At 54.6% G+C, this 17109-nt stretch overlaps 1 protein-coding gene across 8 annotated transcripts in view; it reads left to right on the top strand.

The window, feature by feature from the left end:
- PLEKHM1 (pleckstrin homology and RUN domain containing M1) overlaps nt 1-17109 on the top strand; it is a 48522-nt gene that overhangs the window by 29180 nt on the left and 2233 nt on the right. For 7 of the 8 annotated variants that reach the window (XM_064583032.1, XM_064583031.1, XM_064583030.1 and 4 more), the window contains 6 exons: nt 1035-1305; nt 4193-5113; nt 7417-7562; nt 10717-10910; nt 15616-15679; nt 16235-17104. In XM_064583032.1, coding sequence (XP_064439102.1) covers nt 1035-1305; nt 4193-5113; nt 7417-7562; nt 10717-10910; nt 15616-15679; nt 16235-16603 — 1965 coding nt within the window. In that variant the 3' untranslated portion in view covers nt 16604-17104. Of the gene's footprint in view, nt 1-1034; nt 1306-4192; nt 5114-7416; nt 7563-10716; nt 10911-15615; nt 15680-16234; nt 17105-17109 lie in introns of those variants that run through there. The other variant, XM_064583036.1, reaches the window with a different exon arrangement.

Below are 17109 nucleotides of genomic sequence, written 5' to 3'. Positions count from 1 at the left end.
AGACATTGGGGAGATTGCAAACCCAAACCACAAGATGGTACTTCACACCCATCGGGATGGCTATAAGCAAACAGATAACAAAAAATGGTGGAGAGGATGTGGAGAAATTGGAATCCTCATACATGGCTGGTGGGAATGTAAAATGTGCAGCCAGTGTGGAAAACAGTTTGGAAATTCCTCGGAAAGTTAGACATAGTTACCATATGACCCATCCGTTCCACTCATAGGTATGTGCTCAAGGAAATGGAAAACAAGCATCCACACAAAATTTTGGACATGAATGTTCACAGCAGCATTATTCATAATTGCCAAAAGGGGGAAACAGCCCTAATGCCCATCAGCTAGTGAGCAGACAGTGTGGTATGGATACCATTATGGGATACCATTTAGTAATGAAGAGTAATGAAGTACTCACAGCTGCTATAACGTGGACAGACCCTGAAAACATGGTGCTAAGGGGAAGAAGGCAGACACAAAGACCATGTGTTAGAAGATTCCATTTATATGAAATGTCCAGAGTGGACAAATCTATGGAAACAGAAAGTAGATTATTGCTTGCCTAGAACCGGAGCAGTTGAGGGGAAATGGGGAATGACTGCTCATCATGGGCATGGGCTTTCTTTTTGGAGTAATGAAAACGTTCTAAACTTAGATTGTGGTGAGGGTTGCACAACTCTGTGAACACACAAACTATTAAACTGTACACTTGAAATGGGTTAATTTAATGGTAGGTGAATTGTGTCTCAATAAAGATGTCCATAAAAAGCTTCAAAAACAACCTCTGGAGGTGCCTGGGTGGCTCAGTTGGTTAGGCGTCTGCCTTCAGCTCAGGTCATGATCCCGGGGTCCTGGGATCGAGCCCCGTGTCGGGCTCCCTGCTCAGTGGAGAGTCAGCTTCCCGCTCTCCCTCTGTCCCTCCTCCCCTGCTCATGATCTCTCTCAAATAAATAAATAAAATCTTTTAAAAAATAACAAGAAATAAAAAATCTTTAAAAAAGAAAGAAACAAACCTGCCTTCACTCCTTTCCCGCTAGAAAAGCAAGAGCTGGATCTCAGAGGATGACTTCTACCGGCCTACCCAGGAGCCGCCCCCAGAGAGCCCCTCAGAACGCTCCGTGGCTCCTTCCAGAGGGACACCAGAATCGAGGCCCGGGCTCCTCCGGCATTTTTCTCAAGGACCAAGAAAAAGCTTCTCCACGGGGGCCTTAGACAAAGCCTGTGTGCCTTCCCCAGGAGGCAGGAAAAGCCAGGCAGCCACGGTGCCGGAGCATAAGAACTTCAGGGTGGTGCACCGCCGGCAGATGGGTAGGTGGCTGTGGCTTCCAGCGGCCTTGCTGTGCAGGGCAGTGCCTTCCAGAGCGCAGTGCTGATGGCCTCCGGGTCATGGCTTCTCCCAAACAACACCTCTTCCCCCAGTGTAATAAGGAGCACCCTTGCTGAGTAATTCAGGAAAGCATTTCAGGAAAGGTACTATATTATCTCATAAAATCTCAACAATATAATGTTCAAAAGCCTGTTTCATATATTGAAATATTGAAACTTTTTCCCTGAAGTCGTATGATTATACAAAACCCTGGGTTCTGCCTGGAGCCCAGAGCAAACCCTGCCCCTCGAAGGCATTTCAGTGTCCCCTCCCAAGGCCTTTACCTTAGATGGTTTGTTTAACAGCACTCGTGGGATGTATCAGCTCTGCTATCTGATTAGTGTCCTCTCTGTGCTGTTTACAGTGAGGCCAGCTCGATTTCCATGCCCTGTGAAATTCTAGAAAGTGGTCAATAACCATAACCTAATTTATCTACAATCCTCATAAACAAAAAAGTATGCCCAGGTGTGTGTCTCTTTCCCACTTCGTTTGGTGTCCGCAATGAGCCAGCAGACAATTCTGGCCAGGTTCCTGGCTTGGGGAGTATGGGTAGAGCTTTGCTCTCCAAGCTGGCTTCATTTAGGTTTTTCTTTAGGTCCACGGGGTGATTGTAACCATGCCAGAGGTGTGCTTCATGCCTAGGCCATCAGGTTCCCTGAAGGGTAGGAAGACCCTGTACAATTGTTTGAAATCTCCAAGGCTAGTCCAGGCTGGTAGAGAGAGAACTGCATGTCCTTTGGACCCCAGGTTGGTGGCAGACCCCTACGAAACAGGGAGCCCTGAGCAGTGTGTGGTAGTTAGGCAGGCGCTCATTTAGCAGATAGTTATCTGCGATGTGCCAGTCTGTTCTAGGTGCTGGGGACACAGCAGGAAGCAAAACAAAGTCTCTGTCTTCACAGACTTATATCCTAGGCAGGAAATAAGACGATTCACAAGTAAATATATAGTCTGGGCCGGTGGTAATCATTGCTATGGAGAACAGTAAATTTGGGAGTACCAAGGTGGGGAGTGTACTATTTCACATGGCCAAGGAAGCCCTCACAAATAAGGTGACCTCTGAGGAGATGTGGAGGGAGGGAGGCAGGCAGGCAGGCGCGGGGCGACCTTCGTGTCTCAAGCAGGGGAACAGATGCAAAGCCCCTGCCCTGGGCACGTGTCCGGGAAACTGAGGAGATGGGGAGGGCGTGGTTAGAGATGAGGGCAGAGTGAGCGAGGGCCTCGAGGGCCACAGAAGCGGCATTAGCTTTCATTCTGAGGGAGATGGCAGCCATTGCAGGGTTTGGGGCAGAGGGACGTGATCTGACTTCCTTTAAATGGGGAGTCATCCTGGCTCATATGTTGAAGAACCTCAGGGAGAGAGATCAGCCAGGCTGGGGGTGACGGCTGACTGAGCCCACATGGTAGCAGTGGAGGTGGTGAGAAGTGGGGTGTTCTGGATACGCCAGCGGGATTTGCAGAAACACTGCATGTGGCGTGTGGAAGAACGGAAATCAAGGATAACTCCAAGGTTTTTACCCCAAGCAACTGGGAGGATACAGTGTAGCATTTACAGAGATGAGGAATGTTGGGGGAGAAGCCAGTTTGCAGTGGGAGGGTCAGCAATTCATTTTCAGGCATGTCCACTTTGAGGTACTTATTAGATATTAGACATACGTGGAGCAAGGTGGAGATCTGAATCTGAGATTCAAGGGCGGGGTTTAGGCCAGAGATAAAAACCAGGGCCTTGTTGGCATAAAGCCCTGCAAGTGGGCAAGACCAGGTAGGAGGTGGGTGTCGTTGGAGGAGAGGACCCAGGACTGAGTTCTGGGGTGCCCCCGTGTTGAGATGTCAGGGAGAGAAGGAGGAGTGAGCCCAGGGGACAGAAGAGTGGCCCGTTAGGCGGAGTAGGACCCAGAGTGGCACCTCAGCAGCCGAGGGAGGGAAGGGGGGCTCAGCTGCATCCAGTGATGCTGATGAGTCAGGCCAGATGGGGACCAAGGATTAGGCTTTGGATTTGGTGACAAGGAGGGCATGGGGCTTCCCTTCCAGTGGAAGGAGGGGACAGAAGCCTGACTGGAGCAGATTCAAGATGGAATGGAAGCCGGGGCGCTAGAGACAGTTTTGACACCTCCTCGGGGGGTTCTCTGTAAAGGGGGACGGAGGAACAGGGTGGTAATTAGAGATGTGAGTGCCATCAAGAAAGCTATTTTTAAAGATGGCAGAAATAACAGCTTGTTTGTATGCTGGCAGGAATGATCCGGGAGGGAAGGGAGAAAGCAGTGACACGGGAGAGGGAGGGTTGTTGGAGAGATGTCCTTGTCCTTGAGTAGGCGGGGGAGGGTGGGGGGGGGCGCGGGGGGTCCCCTGTGCAAACAGAGGAGTTGGCCTTGTCCCTGGTGACAAGGGGGAGGTGAGATTGTGGGTACTGATGCCAAAGTGAGGAGTCTGTGGAGGTTATCTTTTGAGTGCTTTTTTTGGCTCAGTAAAATTCAGGAACAAGGTCAACAGTAGAGGGTGAGGATAGGATGAAGGCACTCAAAAACTGTTCTGGTGGGGCACCTGGGTGGCTCAGTCGTTAAGCGTTGGCCTTCGGCTCAGGTCATGATCCCAAAGTCCTAGGATCGAGCCCCGCATCGGGCTCCCTGCTCAGCTGGGAGTCTGCTTCTCCCTCTTCCTCTCCCCCTGCTTGTGTTCCCTCTCTCACTGTGTCTCTCTCTGTCAAATAAATAAATAAAAATTAAAAAAAAAACAAAAAAACTGTTCTGGTGGCAGTCAGTGTCCACACCTGCCGCAGGGCCTCGGGAGGTGGAGCGGTGACCCACCATCTAAAGTGCCTTTTTCTGCCCCCAGGACTGTCCAACCCGTTCCGGGGCCTCATGAAGCTGGGCACCGTGGAGCGGCGGGGGGCCATGGGCATTTGGAAGGAACTCTTCTGCGAGCTCTCCCCTCTGGAGTTCCGCCTCTACCTGAACACCGAGGAGCGCACCTGCGTGGAGACCTGCTCGCTACTGCGCTGTGAATCTGTGGGGCCGGCGCATAGTGATGGCCGCTTCGAGCTGGTCTTCTCCGGCAGGAAGCTGGCCCTGAGGGCCTCCTCCCAGGATGAAGCTGAGGACTGGCTGGACCGTGTGCGGGAGGCCCTGCAGAAGTGCCGGCCACAGCAGGAGGATGAATGGGTGAACATCCAGTACCCCGAGCAGCCTGACGACCCTCCGGATGCCCCTCAGGGTGGCCTCCCCTCCCACCCAGACCTGCTCCCCGAGCCTGACACCCTCCAGGGCACACAGTTCTGCTGGTCCTCTGCCCAAGTTCCCGAGCCAGATGCTATTAAAGAATCCCTTCTGTACCTGTACACGGATGGGACCTGGATGCCCTATATTTTTTCCCTCTCCTTGGAATCTCTGAAATGCTTCCGAGTGAGAAACAACGAGAAGATGTTAAGTGATAGCCATGGAATTGAGACCATCCGAGACATCCTGCCAGACACAAGCCTCGGGGGCCCCTCCTTCTTCAAAATCATCACGGCCAAGGCCGTCCTGAAGCTGCAGGCTGGGAGTGCCGAGGAAGCTGCCCTGTGGAGAGATCTGGTGCGCAAGGTCCTGGCGTCCTACTTGGAGATGGCCGAGGAGGCTGTGACCCTGGGCGGGAGTCTGGACGAAAACTGTCAGGAGGTGCTGAAGTTCGCCACGCGGGAGAACGGCTTCCTACTGCAGTACCTGGTGGCCATCCCCACGGAGAAAGGCCTGGACTCCCAGGGCTGCTTCTGTGCAGGTGCCCACCCGCTGTCCCACCACCCCCAGCATGCCCGCCTCCCTCTGCCTCCGGTGGGGTTCCGGATGTAGGCTCTCTGCCCTTGCCTGGCTCTCCGCACATGCCCCCGCACCACCCCTGCGATGTGGCAGCACGTAGCCCCTGCTTCTCCCCAGCACCCACGGAGGCCAGCACCCCTGCCGAGGGTCGGCACCTGTGGGCGGCAGCTCTGCTAGGTGCTGCGCTCTGCTCAGGGAGTTCCATCCAGGGAGCTCTGTTCTCCACCCCCTCCATTATCACATTACCATATTGTTGGATCCTTTTGGAGCAGGGGCATGGCACCCTTCCAAAGATTTCTGCATGCTCTTGCAAGTGCACACAGTCTTTTTCAGTTACAAAAATGGGCTCGTACGGCTCAGGGCTGTGCAATAGAACTTTCTCTGATGATGAAAATGTTCTAGATCTCTGCTGTCCAGTATGGTAACTCCAAGCCACATGTGGCTCCCAAGTACTCCAGATGGAGCTAGTGTGACTGAGGGAACTGAATTTTCAATTTAACTTGACCTGTGGCTCGTGGCCGCTATTTGAGACAGCACAGCTATCTATATTGTTCTACAACTTGGGTTTTTTCTACTTAAGAATGTATTATGGATATTATTCCAAGTCAGTACCCCTGCTCTATCATTACTGTCATCAAATCTGATTCTTCTGCGGGGGGGCACTGGGCCAGCTGCTTTTTGTGGATTATTTCATTTATTCCTCACAGTACCTATCCCAAGGTGGAGCCAGATGAGGACCTTGACGGTCCTAGAACCTTGTTCCAGCCAGGTCCCCAAAGGCCCTCTCCACTCCCTTGCTTTTCAAGGCCGTGAGATATTCCACGGCTCACATTCCATTGTCAGCTCTTCTCCCCGATCCAGACACCCATTTCCATCCCTGTCGGTGCTCCAGGCGAACTGAGAGAACTTTGCCCTGCTGCAGAGTGTCACAGCAGGAGTCCTGGCTGCAAGTGGCTTGAGGGCCGTCCTGTCGGCTGGAGCCTGTGGGACTAAAGGGGAAAGTCCGCTTCGGGCATCCGGAAGGAAGTGGTCTGCGGTTTTCTTCCTGCAGAAAGCATGTTCAGGTTCCTGCTCACCCCCTCCCTCCGCCAATCGCCAACACTCACGCTTTACACCTCCAGCCTGTGGGTGTTGGGCTCAGGGAGGAGGCCAGCCCCCAAGGCCTGTGAGGGTCCCCCAGTGGGTGTGAGTGCTGGCCGGGGGAGCTCTCCCCGCACCTGTCACCTGCCAGCCCGTGGGCCGAGACTGAATCTGGGGAGCTTGGGCTTCCTTCGTGCCGCAAGCACAGCTCTGTGGCCAGGCTCATACCCACCGCTGACATTTGGCTGTATTCATAGTGTGCAGGGCACTTTCAAAATCTCCTCTCGTTTAAACTTTGTAATCACCCCGCAGAAGAGCAAGTAACAGCTGAATTTTACAGACACTGCCAAGTAACAGCTGAATTTTACAGACACCGCGACGGAACCTTGCAGAAATTCAGTGAAGGTTAGGATGAGGCAGCTAGGAAGCAGAAGAGCCAGTCCTTCTGGTCCCAAGGCCAGAGGGACCCTTTCCCCCTGACCCCGTGGGAGGCAGGCATGTGCTCAGGATTTGAGTCAGGCCTTTGCTTTGCCCTAGGCATACCCCACTCCACTTCTCACTGCCCGCCGCTGCGGACGGACCTCCCGCAGAGGGGGACCCTGTCCCGCTGTCCCAAGGTATCGGGCATCTCTGATTCTGAGCTGGCACCAGGCGATGTCCAGATGCCCCTGCCTCCGGCTGGCTTCCCCACCCACTCCCTGTGGCCGGCCCCAGGTCCCCAGCTCCTACCCTGCTTATTGAGGCCCAGACTTGGTCGCTTCCATTTCTGGGCCCCAGTGGAGGGGGTAGACCTACAGGAGGTTGGCATGGGTGAGTGAGCAGTGGGAACATTGAACGGGCGGCTAGGTAGAAGAGGATGTGGGCTCTAGCAGCAACCCAACCCCAGTCCAATGCCCTGCTGTGCCACGCCATCATCCTGTGACTGGGCAGGTCTCCTCAGCTCTCTCTGCACCGATTTCTTCAGCTGTAAAATGACAACAACAATTGTTAACAGGGTTCTGTTGTAAACACTCATGAATGGGGTTGTTTCTGAGCGGTGTGCATATGAGTGAGGGTTGTTTTATCTTTCCATCCTTTTTAATCTATCCCTTCCTTAAAGAGCAGGTCCTTCTGCTTAGTAACTTCTGCATTGATTGCCGACTCTGGCCTCACCACTGCTCACTCTCCCGCTATCCTTCTCCCCAGGCTGCTCCCGACAGATTGGCTTCTCGTTTGTAAGACCCAAGCTTTGTGCCTTCTCTGGCCTCTATTACTGTGACATCTGCCACCAAGACGATGCCTCGGTGATTCCGGCCAGGATCATCCACAACTGGGACCTCACCAAGCGCCCGGTAAGCCTTGAGCCCAGCCTGTCGGTGGCCACACAGGGCTGCTGAGTGACAGAGGAATGGTTGCCCTTCTTCGCATGGAGGAGTTTGGCTCTAGGGAAGCCCGGGTCACTGGTTCAGGCCCCATGATGGGGGGGGAGCTGACCAAGAAAAAAACATCATGCTGGTCTATAGTCCCTGGGCAGAGCTCTGTCAGTGCCTGCCTTGGTCCTCAGCTGGAGGTCTGAGGATGGTTCTCTGCAGCTCTCCGTGGCTACAGACTAAACTGTGTAAGGCACGAGCAACCAGATAGGTAGATAGGCAGATAGGTAGGTAGGTAGATAGATGATTGATAGATAGATAGATAGATAGATAGATAGATAGATAGATAGATAGGGATAGGTAGATAAGGAAGGATAATTAGGCTAGATTAGATACATAGATGGATGTAGATAGGTGGATGGATAGATGGGTGGATAGATGGGTGGGTGAGTGGATAGATGGGTGGGTAGGTGGGTGGGTGGATGGTTGATGGATGGGTAGGTGGGTGGGTAGATGGGTGGGTGAGTGGGTAGATGGGTGAGTGGATGGGTGGGCTGGCCAACCAGCTGTACTTCTCCCTGGAGCTTCAGCCTTCTCTATGGATCTGTTTATATACATTTGTAAAGTTGGGATCATACTGGACTCATACTGCTTTATAACCTGCTTTGTCCACTGAGTATCACTTAGTCTTGGGTACTTTTTTAAGTTCACCAAATGCCTTTGAATTAGATGTATTCCAAGATCTTTCACATTTCCTCTTCTCCACCTGAGCTTACCCACTCATCTAGCTATGTTACCATTAGCCAATTATTTGACTTCAGTTTCCTTGTCTGTAAATAGGGATTAATAAGTATGTGCCTCAGGACTGTGTAAGGACTAACAGGGACAGGACCCGCCGTGTCTTAGAGCCCTACATTAGTGCCCTTTCTTTCTCCTGAGGCCTGTCACACCTTTGGCCCCTAATTCACTTGGTCAGGGCCTGCCTCAAGGAGCACAAACTTGGCTTTACCCCAGAGGCACAGATTTCTGTTTAAGACAGACACAGAAGCACAAAGAAGTTATTTACTTCTCTCAAGACCTAGGCCTGCTGGCCACGGATATGTCGTCAGAGCCCAGGGAACATGACTCTCAGATTCTGTGCCACTCCAGCCTCCACCTTGCTGGGGACCGGAACCCCAAGGACGTTAGCTTCACTTTGGCTTTTTGGTCGGTTACCTTGTCCCCACTCCTGCCCCCAGGGGTAAGTATTTAACTAACTACATGTAGAATATTAAACCTCAGAACCACCACAAATGCAAATAATTCTTTGGCCATAAAACACACTCACTATTTACAACATCCAGACACTTGTTAAGCCATCTTCTTATTCATTGCTGTAATCCTTGTGCCACTTCCTTTTCCCCAACTAGAAAATGACAATACTTTTCTTGGCATATCTGAGATCAGGAAATATCCAGTTCTCGGTCTCTCAGAGATCCCTGGCCTGGGAAAGGCAGGAACACTTGAAAGTGGCTGGCTCGTGGGTTAGGGGCCTTACTGTTCACTGTTACCACTGGCTGCCACTGGGCAGGATGTCAGCCTGGGACTGGGGTTTCTTCCTTGCCTGTCTCCTGCAAGCCCACAGGCCAGGAACAGTCCCGGGGGAACAGGAGGCTCCTGCCTGTCCACGCACTTGGCAGTTTTCAGCGCGCATTCCTGTGTGTGATTTCATCTGAGCCTAGCCCAAGGCCTGAAACCGAGTCGTGGGAAGGGCTGGGCTGGGGCTAGAGACGAGCCATCTGAACAGAGTCCCCAGGCCTTTGCTGCTTGGCTGCCCACCAGCTGGAGGGCTGGTACTTCGGGGCTCTGGGAAATGGGAAAAGGAATTGTCCATTGTTGGGGGAAGCAAGAGATGGCGGTGGAGCTGTAAGACAGGAGGCCAGAGGCTCCCAAGACCCCAGTGTGACCGTCTCCCGAGGGCCCTGTTCCATCTCCCATGCTTCAGGGGACAGCGGGGTTGCACGGGCACTCAGAGTCTGAAGGCAGCTCCCATTCCTGAGGATATGCTACGTTTTTTGTTGTTTTTTTTTAATCTATACTCAAAATAATCCCATAAGGGAATTGCTTTTATTTTCCCCATTTTACAGACAAGGAAACTGAGTCACAAAGAGGTAAAATAAGTGTCACAAGGTCACACTGCTAGGAAGTGGTAGAGCCAAGATTCAAATTCAATTCTGACTTGGAAGCCCGACTCCTAACCACTGCACCATAGCTGATGGTGAAGAACATCTCAGCTCCTCCATCCTTCTCACAGCGAGGAGGAGACTGAAGCCGGGGGAGGCTTCTCATTAGTTAGTGAGACAGCCAAGTGTTCAGAGACCACACCTCAATTTAGACCTGGGCTCCACTTTCTGCAGGTAGATGAAATAAGCCACTTTAGCAACTGTGAGCCTCAGTTTCTTCATCTATAAAACGGGGATGTTGGCCCTTCCCCATTGGCTTGTCATAAGCATTAGGAAAGGATATGGCTGAGATCCTCAGCCCACTGTCTGGCACATAGTAGGTGCTCAGTAAGCTTTGGCATGAGGGTCAGGCTTTGGCATGAGGGTCAGGGCTGAGGGAGGAAACTGCAGCCCCCTCTGAGGTGGGAGAGACTGGGGTTGATCGCTCACCTCCACACAGGGACTTGGGGGCGCCCTGGTTGGTGCTGCTGGCAAGAGCTGGGGGGCTCGGGAAACCTCGTTAAACCGTGTCTGATCTGTGGCTTCCTGTGGCTGGAGCCTGACTCAGACAGTCACCTGGTTCCTGAGTTGGCCCCGGGCCAATGCCTGTTTCCGTTAGGCAGGAAAATGGAGGCTGGGAGGACAGGAAAGAGTGGGAAGGGTCTGTGGGCCCAGGGGAGAGGGGCCGCAGCTGATGCCATGGAGGGGGAGTGGGTTTGGACATTAGGTTACCTGGGTTCAGATCTTGACTTTTATGAGCTATGGACCTAGGCCAGATCACCTCACCCATGAGCCTCAGTTCCCTCATCTATAAGATGAAGATGGTACCCTTGGATGGGGGTGGCCGGGGAGTGAGTAGGTAAGACCGTGCCTGTCCCGAGGCGCTCACCAAATGGTCATCTCTGTCCCGACCCCACTATCTGGTGGTGCTCCAGATCTGCCGGCAGGCCCTGAAGTTCCTGACACAGATCCAGGCGCAGCCCCTCATCAACCTGCAGCTGGTGAACGCCTCGCTGTACGAGCACGTGGAGCAGATGCACCTCATCCGGAGATGCCGGGAACAGCTGAAGCTTCTGGGGGATTACCTGGGCCTGTGCCGAAGTGGGGCCCTGAAGGAGCTGAGCAAGAGGTGAGCATCCTGGACGCACACCAACACACATCAACACATACAGCCAGCACCCGCACAAGATGCCCTCTTGGGAGAAATGCCAGGGCTGGGCACAAATCACCTTCCCACTGGGTTTGGGAAATGACCACATGCTTTGAGAGTGGCTTTTATTTGTTCGTGTATTCATTCATTCAACAAATATTTACTGAGAACATTCTAAGTGCCCAGGTTTGTGGGCCACAGAAGTGGGCCAGTTAAGAGGACTGGAGGAGGGCAGAGCAGGGAAGACTTCCTGAAGGAACGGACATATAAGGTGAGACCCAAAGAATGAGTAGGAGTTTAGAAAGGAGAAGAGATTCAGGAGAGAGTGATCCAGACAGAAGGAAGAGTGTGCACAGGCCATGAACGAAGTCCCCATACATGGAAAGAACAGAGAGAACTCGGGGGCGGGTGGGGGGGAGTGGGGGAAGGCCGTGTTGCCCTGGCCCCTCCCTACCCAGTCCTCCCTGCATGGCTGCTTTGCTGCTGTCCAGCACAGCATCCCTCCCAAAATCCTCAGAAGAGGGCAAGATTAGGGTGGGACCTTCAGGATGCCCTTGGAGAAGCTTCTCGGCAGCATGGACTTAGGGTCCTTCTGGGCCCGTCGTAAATGCCTCCTCGCCCAGGCCACGGTCTCGGGGTTGGGCTCTCCTCAGGCCCTCAGGAGGGCAGACCCCAGGTGGGGGAGCTGGTGCCTACTGTCCAGTGGGGCTTTGTGGCTGGGTGTCTGGGGACTTGGGGCAGCTCAGCAGCCCCTCCACTTTCGCCCCTGCCCCCAGCCACTTCTCCACACAGGCCTGGCACAGAGACCAGCCCTCTGATGGGCTGTAGCTCTAGGCTTCTGGCTCGTGTTCTCCGGGGGTCGTTCCTGCATGGCTGTGTGGGGCCCAGGCAGTGCCTAGTACAGGCCCCCTAGGACTCTCAGGGAGGGGGCTGCTGCAGGAAGCTCTCTCTGAGGCATAGGGGAGAAGCTGGCTCCTCAGGCTCCCAGAGTGGCCAGCTGGGCCCTGGTCTGCACAGGGCCTGAAAGGACAGAAAGCCCTCTGGTGGCCACCATGAGGGACCCTCTCAGGCTGCTTCCCGGGGAGGCCCTGCCTGTCGTGATCATCAGCTGGGTGCCTGGGTCTTCCCTCATTGCCCTCCTTTCTGAGATTCTAGGACACAGGGCTCCAGAGAGTCTACCCTCTGGCCCCCCCGACCAGGGTGGTGAGATCTCACTGTCATCACCCTCCAGTCAAGGGGATCTTCTGCACACCTGAGCAGACCAGGTACCTGCAGGGTGGGTCCTGGGTGCTGGCCTCGCTTCCCTGGCCCCACCCTGCTCAAATTGTTTGGTCTTCGGCCTTACTGACCTGTCTGGGCTGACCTGTGGGGCAGCCCTGCCTCATTCTCCCTGACCCTGCGGTTCCCATCCTTGGGTAGCAGCACTGCATACCTACTGTGCAGCCTACCAGCCTTCGAGAGAGCAAGGCTAGGCCAGTGGAGGTCCCATTTTGGAATTAGCATGGGGCAAGTGAGAGAGATCAGGAGCGGCCTCTGCCCGACCTCAGATTTGCTGTGTGACTCAGAGAGGTTGGTTCACTTATCTGAGCCTCAGCTTTCTTGTCTATAAAATGGGCCAGTAATCCCTGTGCTCATGCGGCCTTCCAGAGTTGTGCTGAGGGCCCCATGAGGGGCTCAGAGTCTGGGGAAGGACACAGACAGGTAGACAGATGGCCCTGGGTCAGCATGACGCATGCCATGAGGGAAAGCATCTGACCCAGCCTCATCAGGGCTGGAGGGCCAAGAAAGCTCCCAGAGGAGACGGCGTCTGAGCTAAGGGTTTGCAGGGTTTTCTTTTCTTCTTCTCTTCTCTTTAAAAAAGAAGTGTGTTTCTTCTTTACAAAGATAGTCAATATTCAAACAGCGTAAAAGAATCAGGCAGGAAGTTCCGATCACCCCTCCTGCAATCACACCACCATCAGTACTGTTAAAGCATGCTTCCAGAACTCTGTCCTTACCCATGTACATAGTGAACTGGGATTTTGCAGAAGAACCAGGAGAAGAAGGGGGAAGGGAGGGCCCAGCTTTCCTGGCTCAAGGGGACCAGTGATGTGGAAGGGGACAGGAGTTTGGCTTACCAGGACCCTTGAGGGGTCCAGTGCAGTTGGATCGTGGGTGCAGGCGCCAGACCTCGAAGGTCCTAGGTACCACACTAAAGGTGTTTGGATTTATCCTGCCAACAGTGGGGAACCCTTTGAAGGGTTTTGAGCACGGGACTGTCAACATCCTCCAGGGTTTAAAAAAGGCGAATTTAGGGGGTGCCCTCCTGGCTCAGTCGGTAGAGCATGCAACTCTTGATCTCGGGGTTGTGAGTTCAAGTCCCACATTGGGTGTAGAGATTACTTAAACATAAAATATTTTTTTTAAAAAGTAAGCAAGTAAGAAAATGAAAAGCCCAGTTTGGCAGCAGTGGGGCACGGGGGCTGGTGTAGTAATTAGCCCAGGGAAGTGAGGAGGCCTGGGCTGAGTTGGCCAGAGTGGAGGCTGAGGACCAAAATGGTTGGGAAGGAAGGGCAGGCCTTGAGTGTGAGTGGTAAAGTCAGGGAGGAGTTCCCCTTTCCTAGTGGCAGCCCTCTGGCTGGGCCCTCTGAGAGAAAGGGGATCCTCGGACAGGGCAGGACATGTCTCCAGGGGCCAGAGAAGCCCCAGAGCACCCTCTCGGCCCTTGGGAAGGAGCCATTCTAGGAACGCCCTGGAGGGGTGGCCAGAGGAGGCACCTGAGTTCAAAGGAGTCACACAGCCTGGGCTTGGAATGCAGATCTACCAGCCCTGCCAGCACCCTTTCCCACCCCATCACTGGCTGCAGGAGTGAAGGGGCAACCTCCCCTGTCTTCCACTCTCTTCCAGAGTGCCCTACAGATCTCTCGGGCCCCTTCCCCCCGGCAGTGAGCCTCACGCCAAAGACGACAGAGAGGGGTCTCCTGATTGCAGGGTGGAGAACGGAGTCCTGGAGCCCTGGGGTGTGGATTTCTCCCCTGACAGCAGGATGAGAAGTGGCATCTCACCCCGGGGCCCATCTCTGTCCCCTCCAGCTTGGACTGAGTCCTGTGGAGAAAGCACCTGCAAGGCCTTACTGAGCGTCTGACAGGCCCAAGGAACAGTGGCTCACAGGGAGGGTCCTGGGCCTGGCCGCTCCCCAGGGCTTCCATGACCGTGGGCAGAGGGCAGATGACAGAGATGACTCTCCATCCAGATCAGCCCCACCCTTCCTGCCTGTGCGCCCCCCGCCCCCCGTGTTTTCCTGGTGATAAATGGCAGCTTCCCGTTCCCAGAAAGCTGGAAGTTTACTGGGGAAACCAGTATGGTGAACTGAGCAGCCGGTCGGCAGTGTCCTCAGCCCTCGTCGCACAGCATGGCCTGCCGGGCTGCTTGGTGCGGCTGGTCCTCTCCACACCGGGTTGGGTTCCCCCAGACCATGATGGAGGCCCATTCCAGATGCCCCGGGGCCTCCTTAGGCATTTTCCCCAACCCCAGTACCCACATAGGCATACACAGCAAGGCCAGGCAGGTGTTGTCACAGGGTGTTTACTCTCCTTCCCTCAGGATGGAACCCCTCGGATCGCTGCCCTTGCCGAGCTGGAAAGTAGAGCCGCCCTCGGGCCCCGTCTCCCCCGTGCCCCCCACCCTCTGAAACGGGATCTGGCGTACTTGGGCCACATCTCCAAGCCTCTCACGTAGCACCGACACTGGATGCTTGACTGTCCCTCAGCTAGCCCAGGGGTGACAGTAGGGCAGAGGCCACTTCCCATGCATTTCTGTCCCCAAGCGCTGTCCCTGGTATGAAATGGTGGCAGGAATGACAACAGCTAACACCTCCAGGTGTTACTGGGTGGGTAAGTGTAAGGGCTCCGGAGCCACACCCCCGCGTTCAAACTCCAGCTCTGCCACTCACTAGCTGTGTGACCGCAGGCAAGTTATTTAACCTCTCTGGGCCTCTATTCCCTCTTCTTCTCAAAGTGGGGCTCGTAAGAGTACTGAGCTCACGGGACCGTGGAATGAGTTAATGGATAAAGCTCTGAGCCCAGTTCTCCGTACAAATGTTAGCTTCGGTCATCCCCCTCCTCACTGTTATTTTTTTTATAGACATTTTATTTTTTATACCTTTAAATTTGTTTGCAATTTTTTCAGCTTTATTGACGTGTAACTGACAAAATTGTGAGGTGTTTAAAGTGGACATCATGATGATTGATGCATGTATATACACTGTGAAAGGGTCCCTCCCATCTGGCTCATTCACACATCCACCCCTCACTACTTACATACAGCTTTTTGGTGAAAGCATTTAAGATCTACTCCCTCAGCAAATTTCAGGTATACAACACAGTGTTGTCAACTGTAGCCGATAATCACTCATTGTTTACTGTGTGCGGAGCACTGTGCCAAATGCTTTGAATAAATTATTTAATCCTCAAAACAGCTCCATTTCTCAGGTGAGGAAGCTTGAGGTGCAAAGAGGGTGAGTAATTTGCCCCAGGTCACCTGGAAGAGCAGGTCCCCAACCCAGGCGGCTGACCGTGCTCTTTAGGGACCGCCCCGGCCAGGCGGTATGTTCATACCCAGTTAGCAGCTGAAGGAATGAAAACAAACACAGGTTTGCCCGGATCATGGAAAGCCTTATAAGGAGCCTCTTATGTTTTGTTTGAAGGCTCAACCACAGGAATTACCTCTTGGAGTCTCCCCACAAGTACAGTGTTGCCGACCTCCAGCAGGTGAGAGTCCCCTCCCCGACCTCCAGACCTCTCTCAGAGGGGCCTCATTCCTGGAGAAATCAGAGAGGGGGATGCGGGAGGGGGGGCTGCAGCTTTTCAGGCCCTCAGCGTGTCTCGCTGTCCCGTGCTTCCCCGGGCAGTGACCGAGCACCAGCCCCTGCGGTGAGCAGGCAGGCGAGCCAAGTCCGGGGCACAGGAGCTCCTCAGCCCCTTCCCTGCGGCTGGACTCGTCCCCAACAAGAGGGCGGGGGTGGGGGGAGGCCCCGGGGGTGAGAGCTGGGGACATTCCTTTCCTGGCAGGAGGGCACTGTGGATTTGGGTCTCCTCTGGCAAGCCAGTTATCCCCAGTGACCTCTGCATGCGAGAGCTGGTCACCTGGATCCTTCGGCCTGGTCCGGGGAGCTTTTCTTGCCCAAGCGGGGAGAGCCTTCTTCGGGGGTAGGACCTTGTTCAGGCAGAGTGCCAGGAACAGCAGCAGGCCGCACTGTCCCGATGGCCTCGGCCTCAGCGCAACTGCCTGAAAGGCCTGGCGGCCCCCGCCCCTGCCCTCCACAGATCGCAGACGGGGTGTACGCTGGGTTCCTCAATGCCCTCATCGGATTCGCCTCCCAGCACGTCTACCACTGCGACCTGTGCACCCAGCGCGGCTTCATCTGCCAGATCTGCCACCACCACGACATCATCTTCCCCTTCGAGTTTGACACCACGGTCAGGTATGCGGGATGCCCTCCCCACGGCTGGCCCCGGCGTTCCGGGGGGGCAGGCGCACAGAGGACGCCATGTGTGTGCTGGTGCCGCGAGCTGGCGAGGTCGTCTACAGCAGCCGATGCCCTGGGCAGTCACGGCGGCTCTGGGCCTGCTCAGGGGACAAGAGAGCCCTCCGAGGACCCTTCCCCAGACCAAGGAAGCTGTCTGTCTCCCTAGAGAAGAGGTAGCTTGCCGCGTCTTTGAGCGGGGGCCTCGGTTCTGTCATCTGCAGACGGGTTGAGGAGGGACCGAAGGAGCGGCCGCCCTGGAGTGTTGGCACAGGCCAGGCACGAAGTGGGCCCCCAGGGGCTGGCACCTGCCTGGCTCGCCCCAGCAGTGATGATGCTTCTTAGCTGGTTAGCACGCCTTATCAGAAGCCTCTCAGTGGAAAAATTCATCCCCCAAACCTCCATTCCAGCCCAGGCAGGAGCATTCATTTGTTTTCAGGAGGTGTCTCATGGCCTAGATTCAGCCCCTGGGCTCCGTTTTTTAAACGGCAGAGTGTTTTCAACATAGGCAAGGAATCATCCCATGAGTCTCCAGCAGCATGTGGGAAAAGTGGATTAGAAGCGAGCATCAGCGCCTGTGGCATCTGGCGGTGGGGAGGCAGGGCGCGCTGGGGTGGGGGCGGGCGGGGGCAGACCTCAGCCCCCCCCCCCCCCAGGGCTCTGGTCAGACGCTGG

This window comes from Mirounga angustirostris, unplaced genomic scaffold (assembly GCF_029215605.1).
Source record: "Mirounga angustirostris isolate CCGP_5_RB_7025 unplaced genomic scaffold, mMirAng1.0.hap1 SCAF_17, whole genome shotgun sequence".
NCBI classification, from domain to species: Eukaryota; Metazoa; Chordata; class Mammalia; order Carnivora; family Phocidae; genus Mirounga; species Mirounga angustirostris.
Note: the sequence above shows the minus strand (reverse complement) of the source record. Positions and strands in the feature narration are given on the sequence as shown.